Below are 22,307 nucleotides of genomic sequence, written 5' to 3' on the forward strand. Positions count from 1 at the left end.
GAGAAGAGAAGAGAAGAGAAGAGAAGAGAAGAGAAGAGAAGAGAAGAGAAGAGAAGAGAAGAGAAGAGAAGAGAAGAGAAGAGAAGAGAAGAGAAGAGAAGAGAAGAGAAGAGAAGAGAAGAGAAGAGAAGAGAAGAGAAGAGGAAGAGAAGAGATGAGAAGAGGAAGAGAGGAGAAGAGAAGAGAGGAGAAGAGGAAGAGAGGAGAAGAGAAGAGAAGAGAAGAGAAGAGAAGAGAAGAGAAGAGAAGAGAAGAGAAGAGAAGAGAAGAGAAGAAGAGAAGAGAAGAGAAGAGAAGAGAAGAGAAGAGAAGAGAAGAGAAGAGAAGAGAAGAGAAGAGAAGAGAAGAGAAGAGAAGAGAAGAGAAGAGAAGAGAAGAGAAGAGAAGAGAAGAGAAGAGGAGAAGAGACGAGACGAGACCAGGTTGGAACAGACCTTCAAGACCATCGTGTCCAACCTACCACCCAACACCACCTAATCAACTAAACCATGGCACCAAGCACCCCATCAAGTCTCCTCCTGAACACCTCCAGTGATGGTGACTCCACCACCTCCCTGGGCAGCCCATTCCAATGGCCAAGCATTTTTTCTCTTCTAGGTTTGCTCATAACATGGAAAAATGAATTACAGCACATGTTCAAGGCTTCACCTGGCCCTGTCATTTTTGACAGACCCATTTCTATCTTAGGACTGGGAGCACTGCAATTTTAAAGCCTTTTACAAAAAAATATGTTTTCCTTTGTGTTATGGAAATAAATTCTCTAAGAAAAGGATGAGTTTCATATGCCAGGGTACCAAACTCCTGCGCTAAGAGGAGATGGGCTAGGTCAGCTAGCCAACGTCACATTGACAAAGGCAATTTCCCAAGTCATATAGAGTAGAGTAGAGTAGAGTAGAGTAGAGTAGAATAGAATAGAATAGAATAGAATAGAATAGAATAGACCAGACCAGACCAGACCAGACCAGGTTGGAAGAGACCTTCAAGATCATCGTGTCCAACCTATCATCCAACACCACCTAATCAACTAAACCATGCAACCAAGCACCCTATCAAGTCTCCTCCTAAACACCTCCAATGATGGTGATTCCACCACCTCCCCGGGCAGCCCATTCCAATGGGCAATCACTCTCTCTCTGAAGAATTTCTTCCTAACATCCAGTCTGAACCTCCCCTGGCACATCTTGAGACTGTGTCCTCTTGTTCTGGTGCTGGTTGCCTGGGAGAAGAGACCAGCCCCTGCCTGTCTACAACCTCCCTTCAGGTAGTTGTAGAGAGCAATAAGGTCTCCCCTGAGCCTCGAAATTGAAGACATGAAAAACATTTCACACTAAAGCACTGCAGTCCTAAACAGCTAAACATTGTTTCTGAAAAACAAATAATAAGAAAAAATAAAAGTACAAAGTTAACCTCCAGACAACTGGCCATTCTCCAATAACTCCACTAGCTGAGCTACTAATCATTCTTTTCAACCACGGAATTATGATGTCCTCATATATTTTGAGGAAAATTGTAGCTCAGTGAGTTGTAATTTTTAGATATGAACATATAATGTTATCCAATATAGGGGCTATGAAATCCTTGTGACTTATGGCATTAGGTAAAAAGGCTGTAAATTCATTAGCTTTTCCTTCGGAGCTCTTAAGCTGCTCTGTGGGGTTTTCTTCCCACATATACAACAGAACGCTAAGTCCACCTGGCATGAGAGCTAACAAACCTCAAGACAAATATTTGCATTACAGTAAAATCCAAGAGAATCATTTTAATACCATTAAGTAATTATTTAGTCCAAAGGTTTTACTGCATGTAAATTAGAACTGCACTACTCGTGTGTTTCAAGAATCAATGGCAAATTAACAACGGCTTTGTGGCTGGAATTTGTTTCTTTGAATGGATTGGTTTGTGTCAATGTAAGCTACAGATAATAGAAGCTGAATAGCATACTCTGGCTTGTTATATGTATTTGTGAAGTTTACTAAGAACAATTTTGGGAAGAAATGCCATGTTCAGCATTTGGAATTATTGCTGATGAATAAGAGAGAATGGTTAACAACACTGTTTAGGCCACATCTTGAGTCCTGTGTCCAGTTCTGGGCTCCTCAGTTTAGGAAGGAGGTTGACTTGCTGGAACGTGTCCAGAGGAGGGCAACAAAGCTGGTGAGGGGTTTGGAGCACAAGCCCTATGAGGAGAGGCTGAGGGAGCTGGGATTGCTTAGCCTGGAGAAGAGGAGACTCAGGGGAGACCTTCTTGCTGTCTACAACTACCTGAAGGGAGGTCGTAGACAGGCAGCACCAGAACAAGAGGACACAGTCTCAAGCTGCACCAGGGGAGGTTTAGGCTGGATGTTAGGAAGAAGTTCTTCACAGAAAGAGAGATTGTCCATTGGAATGGGCTGCCCAGGGAGGTAGTGGAGTCACCATCACTGGAAGTGTTTAAGAAGAGACTGGATGGGGCACTTGGTGCCATGATTTAGTTGATCAGATGGTGTTGGGTGATAGGTCGGACTCGATGATCTCAAAGGCCTTTTCCAACCTGGTTAATTCTATTTCTATTTCTATTTCTATTTCTATTCTATTTCTATTTCTATTTCTATTTCTATTTCTATTTCTATTTCTATTTCTATTTCTATTTCTATTTCTATTTCTATTTCTATTTCTATTTCTATTTCTATTTCTATTTCTATTTCTATTTCTATTATTTCTATTTCTATTTCTAGAGGTGGTCAATGCCTCAAGCCTGTCAGTGTTTAAGAGGCTTTCCAGCAAAGCCTTTAGTAACATACTTCAACTTCTTCAGCCCTGATCTGGTCAGGCAGTTGGACTAGATCATTTGTAGGTCCCTGAAACTGAAATATAATGTTCTATTGTATAGCATATCCAAACCCCCCAAAAAATAACACAAGTTGTTCATTTAACCTTTCAAAAATTGCAAGTTCAAAATTTCAATTGCCCTTTGGAACAGTAGTGACATTAACTACATGCAAATGGGAAACTGGTAAAATCAACCTGAGATGATGACATGAATGAGTAACTGTCATTTACAGCATGATTATTATATAATAATCACAGTATTATTATATTGTGATTTTCCTTTACAGTTCTACATGCCACTCATGACCTTGCAAAAGATAACCTGTTCTGGTAAAAGCTAATCTTTCTCTAAAATCTCTTTTCAGTAAAAAAAGGATAATAAGAGTTAGTATTAAATACATTCCTGTACCTCCACTGTGATCCAAAATACTGCACTTTAGTAAACTGGAACTATCTTCAGCATGAAAATAAAGAAAGATCTATAGAATCTGTCATGGTTGGAGACTGGGTGCCTTTAAAAAACCATAGAGAGAACCTCTACGACGTCCAGATGGGTCCAGGAGGTGCACCAGAAAGTGCAATTGTTGTTATTTCATTCCCAGGATGCCTGCATCTAGCCTTTATAAGAGGACAGCACAAGCTGCCTCTTCCCTTTTCTCTTCTCCCTGCTTCCCTCCTGAAGCAGATCCCTTATCCCCTGTTTGGTATGGGGGAGGGTTTCAGTTTTGAGCAGCCTGCTAGTGGCCTATTCCAAGCTAATTTTAAACTGCTCCATTTTGGGCCTGGTGAGTGGGGGGGAGTAGCAGGAAAGTTATGGGGGGGGAGGGGGCATTCAGGCCTGCAGTGTTGGTTGGAGGTTTTGTAGAAGCTTTGGCCTATGGAGATATTGTAGAACTGTGGCATATGGATTTCTTTGTATGTTATATGCTTTACACTGTACTATTAGTTATGAATAGCACTCCCATTTAGTCTTAGAATAACATTCTGTATTTCTATCCAGTCCATGTGTGGAGTTCTCTTTAATTCCTTTGAGAAGAATTAAACAGCCTGTCTTGATTCCTTCAAACCCAAGACAGAATCACAGAGTGATTCATGTTGGAAAAGAGCTTAATGCATCATTCTGTCCAATCCCCTGCTCACAGCAGAGTTAACATTTTATTTAGATCAGATTGCTCATGCAGGTTTGCAGGTTATTGTTCAGGTTGGAAATAATGATTAAAAAAAAACACAATCCCACACTTATTTTTAATTGCTAAGCTGATAAATTCAAGTAGTGTACAGTACCTTTACTTTGAGTGTGTTGTACAGTTCAATAATAAGTTAAAAAGGAAAAAGGAAGGAGAGGTAAAGGTCATTGCAGAAATAGAAAACAGACAGAATTCGTAGTCTGTGTATGACAAAAGCAAGGCCACATAACATGAACAAAAGAAACAGTTCATAACATGAACAAAAGAAACAGTTTATGCTCCAGAACACTGATTTGCTTCTGTGTCCCTTGTTAGGAAACTCTGAACAGCTTTTGCTGAAAGTTAGGCAAGGATAGCAGGCTGTCATAAGCAGACAACTTTGTAATCTCCAGTTCACGTGCTGGCATAGATCACTCTCACTGTTCCTTTTGGGAGGGCAAAGTAAAGAGAAGGTACAAGAGGGCAGTCCAGACTGGCACTAAGGTATTAAATGAATCATGTAGTGAATAGACTTAAATGGAGGGCCACAGGGATGATCAGAGGGCTGGAGCACCTCTCCTATGACGACAGACTGAGAGCATTGGGGCTACTTAATTTCTAACATATGAAAAATAACTGAAGTAGGTTTTTCTCTCTCCTAACTATACAGGTTGTGAGAAAAAGTATCATAAGTCATGTAGCAAAGTTTAACATAAGAATAAGCTACAGTGGTACCTCAAGTTAGTAATGGGCTGAAAAAAATATGCCAAAGAGAGCAGCTCTGATGCTACTGCATGCAGACTTGCAGGAACATGTTAGTTACAGCAATCATATATTTGCAATGTGAACAGAGCAGGATACGAGGAACTAGACAGTATGTGAATCGCTAAGCAGATGGTAGGCTGCAAAACTTATTAAGGATAAGTGACCAATGTGGAGACAAAAATCCATATACTACTGCCAACCCTCTTCATCACCCATTTTCCTATTGAATGTCTTTTCAGACTTTGTAGCTGAAAGAATGAAATTAAATAAACACCTAATTTCAAGAACAAAGCTAAATGAACTTCTTTCTTTTTCTTTTTCTATGTTTTTTCCCCCATGAATGAAATAACCATCTGAAAGATCTCTAACATCTCTAATTACTTTGTCATCAACGTGTTGCTTTGTTAAGTCTTGTGTCACTACAAGCCAGCAGGATGTCAGCGCCGTCTTTTGAGCTTATGCAGCTGTTAATAGAGTGAACACAAGCCCTATCTGTACATATTTCTATGAACAGGAGAAGAAGCTATAGTAATACCAGCAAAAAATGTCAAGACGTGATGACAAACAAATGTTATGAGAATAAGCTATAATTATGGCAGGGAGCAAGGGTAGGTAAACAAGTGTACACTGAAAAAGTACATGAAGAGTATTTTTATTGCCTATGATAATCATAGAATCATAGAATGGTCCGGGCCAGAAAGGACCTCCCAAGGTTATCCAGTCCGACCTCCCTGCAGTCAGCAGGGACATCCTCAATCAGATCAGGTTGCCCAGGGCCTCGTCAAGCCTCACCTTGAATACTTCCAGGGAAGGGGCCTCAACCACCTCCCTGGGCAACCTGTTTCAGTGTTCCACCACCCTCATAGTAAAGAATTTGTTCCTGATATCCAATCTAAACCTGCTCTTCTCTAGTTTGAAGCCATTGCCCCTTGTCCTGTCACCACAGGGTTTTGCAAACAGCCTCTCTCCATCCTTCCTGTAGGCTCCCTTCAGGTACTGGACAGCTGCTATTAGGTCTCTCCAGAGCCTCCTCTTCTCCAGGCCGAATAGCCCCAGCTCCTTCAGACTGTGCTTGTAGCAGAGGGCTCCAAACCTCTAATCATTTTCAAGGCCCTCTTCTGGACCCTCTCCATCAGGTCCATGTCCTTCCTATACTGCGGGCTCCAGACTTGTAAACAGTACTCCAGGTGAGGTCTCACCAGAGTAAAGTGGCAGAATCATCTCTCTGGATCTGCTGGCAATGCATCTTTTGCATTTTGCAGGATGTGATTTGCCTTCTGGGCTGCAAGCTCACACTGTCTGTTCATGTCCAGCTTCTCATCCATCAGCACACCCAAATCCTTTTCCACGGAGCTGCTTTCTAAGACCTCATCCCCCAGTCTGTATTGATAGTGAGGATGGCAGCACTCAGTATTCAAGGTTGTTTTTGCTAACAAGGCATGTTCCTCCACAAACATTTCAGATCCTCCAGGCACAATCAACCCTACATGTATCTTGTATTTACCTCTGGAGTGAAGTGAACAGGTCAACTCTGCTATAAGGATTTGAGGCTCATCAGGGCTCTGAGCAACCTGATCTAGTTGAGGATGTCCCTGCTGACTGCAGAGGGAGTTGGACTGGATGACCTTTGGAGGTCCCCTCCAACCTCAACCATTCACATACATATAATCACACAGTCACAGAATCACAGAATGTTAGAGGTTGGAAGGGACCTCCAGAGATCAGAGTCCAATATCCCTGTGAGAGCAGGATCACCCAGGGTAGTCCACACACGGATGCATCCAGGGGGGTTTTGAAAGTCTCCAGAGGAGACTCCACAACCCCACCCGGGCAGCCTGTTTCAGTGCTTCATCACCCTCACTCTAAAGAAGTTTCTCCTCATGTTAAGGTGAAACCTTCTATGTTCAAGTTTGTATCCAGTGTTCCTTATTACTGTGCACCAGCGAAAAGAGATTGGACGCCTCTACTTGACACCCACTCCTACCTTTTTCAGCACTTCTTTCCTAAAGTTGGGGTATGCCACTAATGTTTAATTCTATACCTGAACTTTCATAGTTTCATAGTTTCATTCAGGGTTGGAAGGGACCACAAGGGTCATCTAGTTCCAACCCCCCTGCCATGAGCAGGGACACCCCACACTAGATCAGGCTGGCCAGAGCCTCATCCAGCCTGCTCTTAAACACCCCCAGGGACGGGGCCTCGACCACCTCCCTGTACAACCCATTCATAATCAATAATAAAAAAACCCCAACAACTCTTTTTAGTGGCTCACAATGTTTTCAGTTATGAGATTTGAAGGTTTCATTATTTTGAAGAGAATTAGGATACCTTATTTCCCAGAACAATGACAAGACTTCCCCTAGCAGCCCTTATATTTCATATACTCAGCAGTTCAGAAAATGTGTAAAAACAACCAGAGCACCACTGGGGTGGAATACAAAAGAAGCAAACTAGAAATAAGATATTTGGATTTTATTTAAGAACCCTTCTTCTTTTTTTTTTTTCCCCACAGCAATTCTAATGAATTAGAACTTCTGCGTCAAAGATCTGCTAAGGAAGAAACCAATAATGCTTAGTTTCTCCTATTATCCTTAGGTGCAGGATATGAAGACATCTGCCACAAAAGGAAGGTAAATTAGGAACTTTTGCTGCATAACCTACTTGTAGTTCTATCCCAGAGGAAGGTAATCAGGGAGTACATTACCTCGCCTGATTTAGTGTGGGGTGTCCCTGCCTATGGCATGGGGGTTGGAAATAGATGATCCTTGTGGTCCCTTCCAACCCTGACTGACACTATGATACTCTACTATGACACATGTATTTGTTGATATTGAAGACATTTTAACTGTAACTGGAGATTGTAGCAAGAACCTGCTTTGCCAGGGCCTGGAACTGATGGGCAGTAAGGATATAAAACTGTCATCTAAACTTCCATTACCAGCTGAAAATTCCCATCCATGTAATTTCTAAACCAAACTCTGTATTTGGCATTACATGATAACACTGAACAATTTTGAATTCCTTCTAACTTATGTTGACACTTGTACTCATATAAAACAATTCAGTTCTATTTTCTTCCCCTTTTCCAAATTTAGAATGGAATGGAATGGAATGGAATGGAACGGAACGGAAAGGAACAGAACAGAACAGAACAGAACAGAACAGAACAGAACAGAATAGAATAGAATAGAATAGAATAGTTTTAACCAGGTTGGAAAAGGCCTTTGAGATCATCAAGTCCAACCTATCATCCAACACCATCTAATCAACTAAACCATGGCACCAAGCGCCCCATCCAGCCTCCTCCTAAACACCTCCAGTGATGGTGACTCCACCACCTCCCTGGGCAGCACATTCCAATGGGCAATCACGCTTTCTGTGAAGAACTTCTTCCTAACATCCAGCCCAAACCTCTTCTGGTGCAGCTTGAGACTGTGTCCTCTTGTTCTGGTGTTTGTTGCCTGGGAGAAGAGACCAACCCCCACCAGGCTACAACCACCCTTCAGGTAGTTGTAGAGAGCAATAAGGTCTCCTCTGAGCTTTCTCTTTTCCAGGCTAAGCAACCCCAGCTCCCTCAGCCTCTCCTCATAGGGCTTGTACTCTAAACCCCTCCCCAGCTTTGTTGCCCTTCTCTGGACATGTTCCAGCAAGTCAACATCTTTCCTAAACTGAGGGGCCCAGAACTGGACACAGGACTCGAGGTGTGATGTAACCAGTGCTGAGTACAGGGGCAGAATGACTTCCCTGCTCCTGCTGGCCACACTGTTCCTGATGTAGGCCAGGATGCTATTTAGATATGTTTAGCAGTAATGCATCTGTTGAAATTAATTATTAGCTATTTTTCTTCACTGGATCTCTTTGTCATGTGTTCAAGGACAAGTTTTGCTTGAAGACCAAGGAGGCATAAGCAAGGTCAGAGTGAAAGCTTATACCTACTTGAAAAGTTAAGGAATATATTCAGAATGAGACATAAGGCCTGAAAAGCCATACAAAAGCCTATCAACAGAGCATAGAAAGGAAATATGAAACAGCTGGGGTGAACAATAAAAGCAAATGCAGAAGAGATAAACAGGAAAGAGGATATGGTCATAAAAATGTGAATGAGAAATGGAAAACATTGAAAAGCAATTTTAAAACAGAATAATTTTAGTGAATGAAATAGAAATCCATTTTCATCTTCAAAATGTGTGAAAGCCACACAAGTCTGGCACTCTGCTCTAACTATCATATGAGGCTAATTTAGCTGGAGATGAAAGCTCATCTGAGCTCAAAAGGAGAAGGACATTTTGAATAAATAAGGGAAGTCCAAGTCTTCTGATTTTTAGAACTAGCTCTTAGTAGTTGAGTAGCTCTTTTCACAGGCTCAAAGAGTTACACCTAAAGAAGTGTCACTTCAAAGCACAAAACATGTAATTTGCAGAGTAAAGATCACACCTCTAGCTCTGCCATGGGCTGCTACAATAATCATAGATCCAAGACTGATAATCTTCTTGAATCAATATCATTACTTGTGATGTACACTACTTCAAATAAAGGCCTTTTCAACCTTCACATCTATTCTAAAGTTCCTACAGTATTTTAACTGTTTTTTTTCTTGCACAGAGGTGGTCCTATTGCAGGAATGGATGGAATATTTCACAATCCTTAATTAGAAGGCAAGACTGAAATGGGTGACAAAAGGGTGACAAATAGGGCAATAACCGATTTTCAGACCAAATCCTTCCCATCCCTTTACCTCATCTATTTGGAAGGCCTTGGGACCAGCTCCCAGGAGCTGCTGATTAACTCACCGTCAGAGCCAGCAGTTTTCCATAGGTGAGGTGGGCTGGGATGTGGTCGCTCTTGGATCGCAGTGACTCCACGTACCAGTGCTCTGCTTCTGGCAGCCGACTCATTCTCATGTAGGCTTCTCCTGCAGGGTGAAACAAATGCCTGTCAGAACATCCAAAATTACTCAAGGCTTCCATAATTTATTATCTCATTTATAATTTGCTATGTAATAAATGGGAACTGATTTTTTTAAAGGGTGAAGTGCTTTGAACACCTGCAATGACACACGTGCAAAAAAAGCCTTACAGACACTTGAGTGTGGAGTTATCATGGAGTCATAGAATGGTCTGGGTTGGAAGGGACCTCTGAAGGTCATCTAGTCCAACCCCCTGTGCAGTCAGCAGGGACATCCTCAACTAGATCAGGTCACCCAGAGCCCTGTGGAGCCTCATTTTGAATACTTCCAGGCATGGGGCCCCAATCCCTTTCCTGGGGAACCTGTTCCAGTTTTCCACCACCCTCATAGTAACAAATCTGTTCCTAACATCCAGTCTAAATCTGTCCTTCTCTAGTTTGAAGCCATTGTCCCTTGTTGTATCACCACAGCCCTTTGTAAACAGTGTCTCTCCATCCTTCTTGTTAGGCCCCTTACATGAAAGCCTTATTAGGTCTTAAAGGGCATGATTGAGATCAAAGTCTTTTTGGAACAAAATTGCAAGAGAGTGCTCTAGCTGCTAAGCTTCAGTCAAAGTCTCAAAATAACAGATATTTTATCAAACCTGCTGTAGAAAAGTTACTTTTTCATGGAACAGTAGGGAGAATATGGAAAGTATTTGCATTTAATCATAACACACGAACTAGAAAAGGTTAAGAAAACAGTCCTGAAGATATATTGGAGGGAGGAGCGAGATATTAAAAACCCTAATATCTGAACATAGTTATATTAGGTCATCTGCCACAATTAGTTTTAATTAGAATGCAACATCCATAATTTAAAAACTGCTAGTCTTCAGAAGTTGAGTACAAAATGACCAAACTTGGACATTTTACAAAGTGAAATCCTTTACTGTGAGAGGCTGAGGTAGGCAATGTTGAACAACAACAGATGAATGTGAGTACTGTGGTACAGATAATTGTAGCCTTAACATTTCTGAGAAAGAATTCAGTATGCAGAGAAAGACAGGCTCCTTCTCCAAGAATCAAATCACCAAAGCTCTCAAAGGATGGAAAAAAAAGCAGTATTAAACAAGTATGTAAGAACATCACTCTTCAGAGTAATACCCTGCATTTACACAGCTCTTTCACCAGGGCTTTAGATACGTGCCCTCGCCCAAACCCATGACAGATTGAAAACGCCTACAGGGCAGTCAGGATTTCATCATCTCACCAGGTGATTCATTCCAAATACATGGCTAAGTATCTTTCCAAAATTATGAAGTCATAGTTTATCCAGTGTCACCACTGGAGGATCAAGTGAGAACTACAGCAGTATAGCAAGTAGACGCTGGCTAAGGCTGCCTCCAGGTGAGTCACTGCACCCCATTATGCACTACATGGAAACCAATAGCTGTGAGGGCATCAGGGAAAGAGAGAAGGATCAACAGTCTTTATTAAAGCTTGAAGCCAACTAATACAGACTCAAAACTCTGAGAAAAAGGTGCCACCTACACACTCAAAGAAGAGAAACAGAAGGCACTCTTCAGTAGTATGGGAGCTATTTTGAGGATTTATAGGGACTAAGGAGGATTTTCTTTATAAAAGAAATGTGGTTTAGCTTCAGCTTTTCTTTTCTTTTTCCTTTCCTTTCCTTTCCTTTCCTTTCCTTTCCTTTCCTTTCCTTTCCTTTCCTTTCCTTTCCTTTCCTTTCCTTTCCTTTCCTTTCCTTTCCTTTCCTTTCCTTTTCCCTTTCCTTTTCCCTTTCCTTTTCCCTTTCCTTTTCCCTTTCCTTTTCCCTTTCCTTTTCCCTTTCCTTTTCCCTTTCCTTTTCCCTTTCCTTTTCCCTTTCCTTTTCCCTTTCCTTTTCCCTTTCCTTTTCCCTTTCCTTTTCCCTTTCCTTTTCCCTTTCCTTTTCCCTTTCCTTTTCCCTTTCCTCTTCCCTTTCCTTTTCCCTTCCCTTCCCTTCCCTTTTTTTCTTTTCCCTTTCCCTTTCCCTTTCCCTTTTCAATCAAATACTGTGTCCAGTTATGGTGCCTCCAGTATAAAAAGGACACAGAGCTGTCAGAGTGAGTACTGAGGAGGGCCATAAAGGTGATCCAAGGGCTGAAACATCTCTGCCGTGAGGAGAGGGTGAGGGAGCTGTGGTTGTTCAGCCTAGAGAAGATGCTGGGGGGACCTTCGAGCTGCATTCCATACCTGAAGGAATCCTACAGGAAGGCTGCAGAGGGACTTTTCATAAGGGTGCCCAGCAATAGGTCAAGAGGTAATGGTTTCAATCTGAGAAATAATAGGTTTACACAGGATGTTAGGAAGAAGTTCTTCAGCACAAGGAAATTGTGGATGCCTCCTCCCTGCGGGTGATTTAAGACCAGGTTGGATGAGGCCTTGAGCAACTGAGTCTAACTGAGAGGCATCCCTGCCCACGGTGGGGAGTTTGGAGCACATGATCTTGAAGGTCCCTTCCAAATGGAGCCATTTTCTGATTCTATGAACATACCTTGTTATGCTCAAAACAAAGCCACGAAGTGTTGAAAGGATGGAAGAAGCCTGAAGTCAAGCCATACACTCCTCTCAATAACTCTCCCTAGTCATAGGCTTTGTGGTAGAATGTTTAATTCTTTTGATTGTGTACTAGTTTTCCCATAGGCCTCTGCTTCATTTCCCATACAGGAAATGAGGAATACATGTTGGCCTTTTCTTTTCATTAAGTGGAAAATTCCAGCCCAACCTGTTACAGCTTGGCAAAGTTTCAAGCAATTAACAAGATTCTTTTAAAAGTGCTGTAAGCAGCCACAGAGTTATTATCTGCTGGTGGTATACACTGACTGCACAGCCAAATTTCAAAAAGCATCCAAGCTTCTCATCTCTTTTCCATGATGGATTCTCTTATAAGAAGAGATTAACATCTTTGGAGTACTGTCAAACTCAATTTTTATAGGTTTTAGGAGCTCAACTACTTTACAAGCTAACCCCTTAAAACTTTAAGGGTGTTTCTGAGTAGCACATCTAGAAATGAAGCTACAATATGTCAATCTAAATGCCAAACTGTAGAGAAAGGAGCTTTATTTCCCTGAAGACTTCAAAGGGAACTGTCTAGAGCTGAAGAGTCTGATTTTCCCCATAAGCCTCAAATCATCAAGAACTCATACATACATACATATGGACATGCTGATCTTGAAGGTCTCTTCCAACCTGGTTTGGTTTATTCTAATAAAGGTTTATTCTAATATATATATATTTTATACAAATAAATAAATACATAAAAGGAATATAAGAATGTCCTCAGTAGGAAAGGAAGTACTGTTAGGGGCTCTGCTACCAATTTCATCTTCTAAATGATTTATAATTACATTCCTATCTGAAGAGAAATTCACAGAATTGTCAGGGTTGGAAGGGACCTCAAGGATCATCCAGTTCCAACCCCCTTGCCATAGGCAGGGACACCTCACACTAGATCAGGTTGCTCAAAGCCACTTCCAGCCTGACCTTACAAACCTCCAGGGCTGAGGCTTCCACCACCTCCCTGGGCAACCTGTTCCAGCGTCTGACCACCCTCATGGTGAAGAACATCTTCCTAACGTCCAATCTGAATCCACCCACTTCCACTTTTCCTCCATTCCCCCTAGTCCTCTGACATCCTAAAAAGTCCCTCCCCAGCTTTCTTGTAGGCCCCCTTCAGATACTGGAAGACCACAACAAGGCCTCCTTGGAGCTTTCTCTTCTCCAGACTGAACAGCCCCAACTCCTGCAGTCTGCCTCCGCAGGAGAGGTGCTCCAGCCCTCTGATCAAGTAATTCAAGTAATTTGAAAACTGGCAAAGGCTCTGCCACCATCATATTCGAAGACATGAGTAAATCTAGAAACTGTTAATTGAAGTGTTAATTCAATCAAGTGATTTTTATGTGTTAGAGCGATGCAATTTCAATAAAAGCTATTCCATCTTCAGACAGTTTTCCAACAAAATGACAGAGAAAAGATGTACAGACTGAGGAGGAGCTGGCTGATGCTCTTGTTGCTCCACTGTCCATCCTTTCTGAAACATCATGGAAAACAGGAGAAGTGCCTGAGGACTGGAGGAAAGCCAATGTCACTCCAGTCTTCAAAAACTGGAAGATGAAACACTTGGGCAATTCCAGACCAGTCAGCCTCACCTCCATGCCTGGAAAGATGATAGAGCAAGTCATTCTGAGGCCATCTCTAACCACATGAAAGAAAAGAAGGTTATCAAGAGTAGCCAACATGGATCTAACTAAGGGGAAATCTTACTTGACTGAGAGGGAATGGAACAAAGAAAAATAGATTCAGGTTGGATGTTAGGAAGATATTCTTCACCATGAGGGTGGTGAGACACTGGAACAGGTTGCCCAGGGAAGTGGTAGGAGCCTCATCCCTGGAGGCTTTTAAGGCCAAGCTGGATGTGGCTGTGAACAACCTGATCTAGTGTGAGGCGTCCCTGCCCATGGCAGGGGGGTTGGAACTGGATGATCCTTGAGGTCCCTTCCAACCCTAATAATTCTATGATTCTATGACCTGGTAGCCTTCTACAAAGGTATGGCCAAATGGATAGATGAAGGGAGAGCAGTGGATATCATCTTCTTTCTGCAAGGCTTTTGATATTGTTTGCAATAACATCCTTATAGGCAAACACAAGAAAAGTAGATGATTGGACTGTGAGGTGGATTGGTAACTGGCTCAACAACCAGGGTTCAGAGAGTTGTGATCGGTGGCACATGGTGAGTGGGCACAGTTCAGAGTCAGATTAATGTGGTTCCAGGTTTACTAGTCAGGACTGTCTATTTCAGTTCCTCTAGAAGTCCCTTCCAACCCCTAACACTCAGTGATCTGTGATTTTGTCATTAAAAGATGCATTTGTGTGTCTGAGACTAAAAATAAGAAAATTGCCATTTACAATGATAGGTTTTTATAAACTCCAAACATGAATGACTTAGGCATAAAAGTGGCTCCACTAGCAGAACACGTGCAGACCAATGGTACACATGAGCAGATTGCTACATACACTTTATGAATTACTAAATATGTAAGATATTTCAACATTCAGCTGAAAAATCTGAAAAGTCACACAAATTTGTAATGAAACTTGTGGGATCTATAAAATTCAAGAGAGCTGCATTCTACTTTGACCTCATTAATGCTTATAAATATGTAAAGGGTGAGCGCCAAGAGGGTGGAGTCAGGCTCTGCTGGGTGATACCCAATGACAGGACAAGGGTGGAAGCTGAGGCAGAAGAAGTTCCATGGAAACATGAGGAAAAAATATTTTCCCTGTGAGGGTGGCAGAACACTGGAACAGGTTGCCATGGGGGGTTGCATTAGGAACTGGCCTGCATTAGGAATAGTGTGGCCAGCAGGAGCAGGGAGGTCATAGTGCCCCTGTACTCTGCTTTGGTTAGGCTGCACCTTGAATACTGTGTCCAGTTCTGGGCCCCTCAGTTTAAGAAGGACATTGAAACACTTGAGCGTGTCCAGAGAAGGGCAACAAGGCTGGGGAGAGGCCTTGAGCAAAGCCCTATGAGGAGAGGCTGAGGGAGCTGGGATTGTTTAGCCTGGAGAAGAGGAGGCTCAGGGGTGACCTCATTGCCCTCTACAACTACCTGAAGGGTGGTTGTAGCCAGGAAGGGGTTGGCCTCTTCTCCCAGGCAACCAGCACCAGAACAAGGGGACACAGTCTCAAGCTGCACCAGGGGAGGTTTAGACTCGAGGTGAGGAGGAAGTTCTTCACCGAGCGAGTCATTCGTCATTGGAATGTGCTGCCCAGGGAGGTGGTTGAGTCATCGACCCTGGAGGCGTTTAAAGGGAGATTGGACGTGGCACTTGGTGCCATGGTCAAGTCATGGGGTCTGTGTTGATAGGTTGGACTCGATCCTCGAGGTCCTTTCCAACCTAAGTGATACTGGGATATTGTGATACTGTTGTGGAGTCTCCCTCTCTGGAGATATTCAAGACCTGCCTGGATGCACTCCAGTGTGATCTGCTCTAAACGATCCTGCTCTGGCAGGGGGATTGGACTGGATGATCTTTCAAGGCCACTTCCAACCCCTAAAATTCTGTGATTCTGTGATATTTTTCTATGGAAGTTAAAAATAGAGAAATAAATTTATGGCAGCAAAAGCCTTAGGACAATTCTGTATCAACATGCATCCACGTGCAGTGGTGGCAAGAAATTCCACAGGTAACTGGCGTGAAAGGAGACAAATTTGTCATTAATTTATTTTTTAACTTATTTTTACACTTCCTATTTTCTGTTATTCATGATCCCATTTCTTAGCCTATTCCAAAAGAAGGAACAGGGATTTAATTGTAACTCTCACTTACTAATGTACTACAAGAAAACACATTAATATGCAACTGAAGCATTACTTAGAGGAGTGTATACAGAGTTCATTAACACCTCTATTAATGCTTCATGACAAAGGGATGAGAAATAGAGGCACTGAGCACACCGTGGGTAATTTCATTTTCACCTTGCAGCAGATGTGCATACAGCAGGAAATGATAAGAGTATGTACTAAAAATCCATAACTGAACAAGTGATTTTACTCTTTTCTTGCCTTTTGCTTAATTTACACATATTAGAATAGAATAGAATAGAATAGAATAGAATAGAATAGAATAGAATAGAATAGAATAGAATAGAATAGAATAGACCAGACCAGGTTGGAAGAGACCTTCAAGATCATCATGTCCAACCTATCATCCAGCACCACCTAATCAACTAAACCATGGCACCAAGCACCCTGTCAAGTCTCCTCCTGAACACCTCCAGTGATGACGATTCCACCACCTCCCCAGGCAGTCCATTCCAATGGGCAATCACTCTCTCTGTGTAAAACTTCCTCCTGACCTCCAGCCTGAACCTCCCCTGGTGCAGCCTGAGACTGTGTCCTCTTGATCTGGTACTGGCTGCCTGGGAGAAGAGACCAACCTCTGCCTGTCTACAACCCCCCTTCAGGTAGTTGTAGAGAGCAATAAGGTCACCCCTGAGTCTCCTCCTCTCCAGCCTAAGCAGCCCCAGCTCCCTCAGTCTCTCCTCATAGGGCTTGTGTTCCAAACCCCTTACCAACTTTGTTGCCCTTCTCTGGACTCGTTCCAGCAAGTCAACCTCCTTCCTAAACTGAGGGGCCCAGAACTGGACACAGGACTTGAGGTGTGGCCTAACCAGTGCAGTGTACAGGGGCAGAATGACCTCCCTGCTCCTGCTGGCCAGACTGTTCTTGATGCAGGCCAGGATGCCATTGGCCCTCCTGGCTGCCTGGGCACACTTCAGGCTCATGTTCAGCCTATCATCAACCAGCACCCCCAGGTCCCTCTCTTTAAAAGGGTATTTTTCTCTGTCAGTTAAGCACAGACATTATGCCAGGATAGGTTTCTTTAAAACACTCTTAATAGAAGGACTTGCCATTAGAATCATGTCTAACTGGGATCCCTGTAGTCCCATTTCAGTAGTGGACCACATTTTTGTATTAAAAGGTTACAACTTCACTACTTTTGTTGTGTTGTTTGGTGGGGTTTGTTTTTAATACAAAACTCCATGTTTACAACACAAAGGCATTTCAGGCTTAGACTCTCTTTTCTTCTCTTCCCCCCCTCCCCCCCCAGAAAACTCAGGTATTTCACAAGAAATTATAGATGAATAATCCAGAGGGATAAAACAAAGAAAACCTCAGAACCTGCTCTCAAATACCATGTTCACTACCCTCTCAGTAATCAAATGCTATAACCTTCACACCCAGCTTGACTCCATCAAAGAAAACAAAGTGAAAAGCAAGAGACATTACAATCAACCCAGAGATTTATAGTCATCTTTGGACAGCAGATATAAACTACTATAAAAGCCTCAGAGGGGGAAGAGTTAAAGTAGCAGGATGGGAGCAGGGAGGTGGAGAGAAGGAAGTACAGTCGTTTATTCCTAGCACCATTGGGTTGGACTCCATTCTTATTTCCATAGAACATATAATAAAATAGACAAATGGAAGGAGAAAAATGATATTTTTTTTCCAGTCAAGCTAGTTCTGAAAGAAAAAGGGTTTGTAATGTAGATTTAGTAAGAAATCTTCATGAGATCCATAGGAAGCACCCTGATGACTGGAGCTCAGACAAATGCAGGTACCACGTACTGCATAAGTTACGACGTGAGATATGTATTTCACAGCTTAATCATCTTTGGCTCTTATACAGTAAGCCTTGGACAGCATGAACTGCAAAACTACACCAGCAAAAATGTTTCTTGGTGTTCTAACCAATGTTAATAACTCAATAAAAATACATTTAATGGGAGCATAGGGCAAATGGGATAGGAGCCTTAACATTATTAACAGGTTTATACAAACAGCCACATCACCCAAAAGCATAACCCAATAAAGTGATAGTTGTGTTATAATCATCAGCACAGAAAGCCTCTCTGCATGCTAAGCCTTTGTACTTATCATGCAAACCTCTGCAGCAGATGTAAAATCTGGCTCCTTATTCCTGTTCTGTACCTGGCTGCCACTTGCGATGATTTGTTTTCTGTCCATGTGCAGGGCAGGAGACTAGGAAGGAGAAATCTGAATTCTAATCTGTGCATCATTAACTGCATTCACACCTCATATTCACTCCTGCAGTGCTGGCTTGTTTTCCAGCTTGCACTTCTCATCAAAATTTTTTGCATTAAATGCATTCCAAACCAGACCTTCAGAGGCTAGCTGGCAAGGGGAGATGAACTGCCATCAAGACATTTGTCTTTCTGACAGCATGTTGCCAATTGAAACCTGAACAACGCCACCCCGACATCTTTCTTGTTGCTCTTCAGAAGCAAAACAAAAACTCCATGGTCCACCTCACACCACTTAACTGTCAGGAGCAGGAATTACTGTAGCAGGTGGGCCAGTGTGGTTTTGAAAGCAATGTAATACAATCAGCTGCACAATATCAGATTTCACGGGACGCGAAAGACATCCAGAGCAGAGGCTGATCTTTAAGCAATCCTAATATTGGCATTAAAGTGTTCAAGATCCCACAGGGACCATTTTATCTTTTGACCCCAGGTTTTAATTGAAACTTTAAACAAATATATTACCTATTTAATGCAGCTGAGCTGGACTCTGGCCTTTGTAGTGCACGTTGCCATGCCAAGGAAATTAATCTGTGTAACCTTAGCATCTACTTTTTAATTTACATCAAAGAGATATGACAGAGAGAAAATAAATACCAAGCCAACCCTATGCAGCTCGTTGGATAATTATTTTGATTCTAGCTTTCAATTTTTAGCTGCTTTGTGCTCTTTTAAGGAAAAAAAAAAATCTGAAAAGGTTTTACTTCTTGGTACCAAGCCAGAGAAACATATGGTTTCCTTAGCTGAGTTGTTGCACACCTGGCAAAATAAATCACAGCAACAGGAGACCAAAATCTACCCTGCAACTTTTCATATGCACAAACACAGTACATCTGATGCTGGTCTTCTGGCCCTGTCTATTGTAGCATGCACAAAATGCAATGTCAAATGAAGGGCTTTGCTTCTTAAGGCTCAACTTCTACCTTCAAGAAGCAAGCTGCTTAGGCTTAAAGACTGAGGCTCAGTGAGGCAGACTGGCAGCCCAGAGCAGCGAGTCATTGAGCCTGTCACAGCAAAAGGCCAATAGGAGCAAGTACAAGGAAAAGAAGTGCAGCACAAACAGGGAAAGCAGGTGGTGTAAAGGCTTAACACTGCTGGAGTGTTAATGCTACCCTACCACACTCCAAATGCTGGAGTTCAAATCCTAATTCAGTTTAAACTGTTTGTCTCCTGTTTATTCTCTTTTGAGTATGTCATGTACACAGGATCACAGAAACATTCATGTTGGAAAAGACCCTCAGGATCGTCAAGTACAACCCATAACCCTCCTCTATAAGGTTCACCCCCTAAACCATATCCCCAAGCACCACATCCAAGCCACCTTTAAACACATTGAGGGTTGGTGACTTAACCACCTCCCTGGGCAGCCCATTCCAATTCCTGACCACTCTTGGCCTGAAAAACATTTTCCTAATGTCCAGTCCACCATACAGGGACAAAAGCCTTGAGAAAATCGTCAATGATATGACTGAATAATCATTAAAAATTAGAGTTTCTTACATCACATACCACTATGTGGCAATATATGTGCCACTAAATCAAACAGAGTGATTGCCAGAGACTTAGAATACAATAATCACAATGACAACTTCAGCAGATAATCCTCAAAGTGCAACTATTTTTGGATTTCATAATAAGCCATGAAGACTATTTCCACATGTAGAGAAACAGGGAAGGACCCTTCCTTCCTGAGCAGAAGGGAAGCAGCCCTGTTTCTTCCCCCTTGTCCCCCAGCAATGAGCACATGGTGAGTGGGCACAGCTCAAGAGTCAGATTGATGCGGTTCCAGGTGTGCAAGCCAGGACTGGCATATTTCAGGTCCTCCAGTGTACCTCTTAAAGGTGAAAAATAGGCAGACAAGTTATGCAATGATGGAAGAGTTAGAATGAATGTGTTCATAATTCTATCTTGAACATCAAAACAGAAATAAACCATCCAGTCAGCCCTCTGATGCTCAACAACATGGTATGAGCTATGTAGTGGATGAGCTTCTGATAATGGATGCAGTTGCCTTGCTCTGCTGTCACACCTGATTCAAGGAGATGACTGAATAGGTGTTTAGGATTTATCTCACCCAGCTCAAGTCAGCAACTCTCAGCTAGTCACCACAGCTCCTTTTACAGGAGAAGCAGAAGGAGACACCTCGGGGGAGACCTCATTGCTGTCTACAACTACCTGAAGGGTGCTTGCAGCCAGGTGGGGTTGGTCTCTTCTCCCAGGCAACCAGTGACAGAACAAGAGGACACAGGCTCAAGCTGTGCAGGTGGAAGTTTAGGCATGATCTTAGAAAGAAATTCTTCACAGAAAGAGATTGCCCATTGGAATGGGCTGCCCAGGAAGGTGGTGGGATCAATGTCCCTGGAGATGTTTAAAAAGAGACTGGATGAGGCACCCAGTGCCATGGTCCAGTTGATTAGCTAGGGTTGGGTGATTGATTGGACTTGATGATCTGGGAGGTCTCCTCCAACCTGGTTGATTCTAGGATTCTGTGATTCTGTGAAATATGCTTCCAGGACATAACCTGTATAATCTAAAATCAGATGGGCTTAATTACTCCCCAGAGGTATCTTTTTTCTTTCCATGCTATGAAGAGAGAAGCCTGGCTGTTAGTATCACTGCACTGCATTCAAGTCACTACCCAACTCTTTATGCAACCTCTTGGATTGCCTTTGCAGAACAGCCAACAGGCCACCCCTCAGCAACTAGTGAGGGGGAAGTTTTGGTTTCCCTGCAACAGTTGTCATCACAACAGCAACCAAAATACAAATATAAGCTGCATTAATGATAAGTTGCACTTTCCAGGGCTCCCTAATAGCCTGTTCTCTTTGCAACAGGCTGAAAGGGGCTAAGGTAGTCTTAGCTGACCCCAACTTGTTAGGCCATTAGGGCATCCATGATGTGTCAGCATCTGCCTAAAGGAAATAGAAGCCAAGCCCAGGCAAAAGACTGAGCTGGTCTCTGTGTTCACTTTTGCTTTGTGAGTTAATAAATGCAAATCCCAGGAACAGAGTGAAATTGGACATCGTACACTGTGTTTATAAAGGAAGCTGAGAAAGGCCTCCTGAACTTGAAAAACTAACCAATGGACAAAAGAAGTGAAAAGCTAAAGAATCTTGCAGGCCATGGTGGTTCTTAAGGGAGCACCTATTCATGGAAAAAGAAAAAGGGTGGCACAGGCCTGCTTTGTGATGGAACAACCTTGAGTACTGTGTCCAGTTCTGGGCCCCTCAGTTTAAGAAGGACATCGAAACACTTGAGCGTGTCCAGAGAAGGGCAACAAGGCTGGGGAGAGGCCTTGAGCACAGCCCTGTGAGGAGAGGCTGAGGGAGCTGGGATTGTTTAGCCTGGAGAAGAGGAGGCTCAGGGGTGACCTCATTGCCCTCTACAACTACCTGAAAGGTGGTTGTACCCAGGAAGGGGTTGGCCTCTTCTCCCAGGCAACCAGCACCAGAACAAGGGGACACAGTCTCAAGCTGCGCCAGGCGAGGTTTAGACTCAAGGTGAGGAGGAAGTTCTTCACCGAGCGAGTCATTCGTCATTGGAACGGGTTGCCCAGGGAGGTGGTTGAGTCATCGACCCTGGAGGCGTTCAAGGGGAGATTGGACGTGGCACTTGGTGCCATGGTCTAGTCATGGGGTCTGTGTTGATAGGTTGGACTCGATGATCCTCGAGGTCCTTTCCAAACTAAGTGATACTGTGATACTGTGATACTGTAACCAGAACCACAGAATTCACCAGGTTGGAAAAGACTTCCAAGATCATCAAGTCCAACCTACCACCCAGCACCATCCAATCAATTAAACCACAATACCAAGTGCCTCATCCAGTCTCTTCCTGAACACCTCCAGTGATGGTGACTCCACCACCTCCCTGGGCAGCCCATTCCAATGGCCAATCACTCCTGTGAAGAATTTCTTCCTAACACCCAGCCTAAATGCTAGAAACAACACTGGTTTGCTTTTTCCATTTTCTATACTTCTGAGAAGCAATTTTATCAGAATGCAGAAATGTGTATCAGCACTAAGGAAGGC

The 22,307-nt window shown here is 42.9% G+C and overlaps 1 protein-coding gene across 1 annotated transcript in view; it reads right to left on the reverse strand.

Annotated features, from left to right (window-relative positions):
- The window catches only part of TMTC2 (transmembrane O-mannosyltransferase targeting cadherins 2), a 340,813-nt gene that overhangs the window by 79,532 nt on the left and 238,974 nt on the right, over nucleotides 1-22,307 (reverse strand). Inside the window, exon 8 of the mRNA XM_068170528.1 lies at nucleotides 9,530-9,651. Coding sequence (XP_068026629.1) covers nucleotides 9,530-9,651 — 122 coding nt within the window. The remainder of the gene's footprint in view (nucleotides 1-9,529; nucleotides 9,652-22,307) is intronic.

Source organism: Melanerpes formicivorus, unplaced genomic scaffold, assembly GCF_026170545.1.
Source record: "Melanerpes formicivorus ecotype bairdi unplaced genomic scaffold, bMelFor1.0.p_v2 SCAF_3, whole genome shotgun sequence".
Classification (NCBI taxonomy): domain Eukaryota; kingdom Metazoa; phylum Chordata; class Aves; order Piciformes; family Picidae; genus Melanerpes; species Melanerpes formicivorus.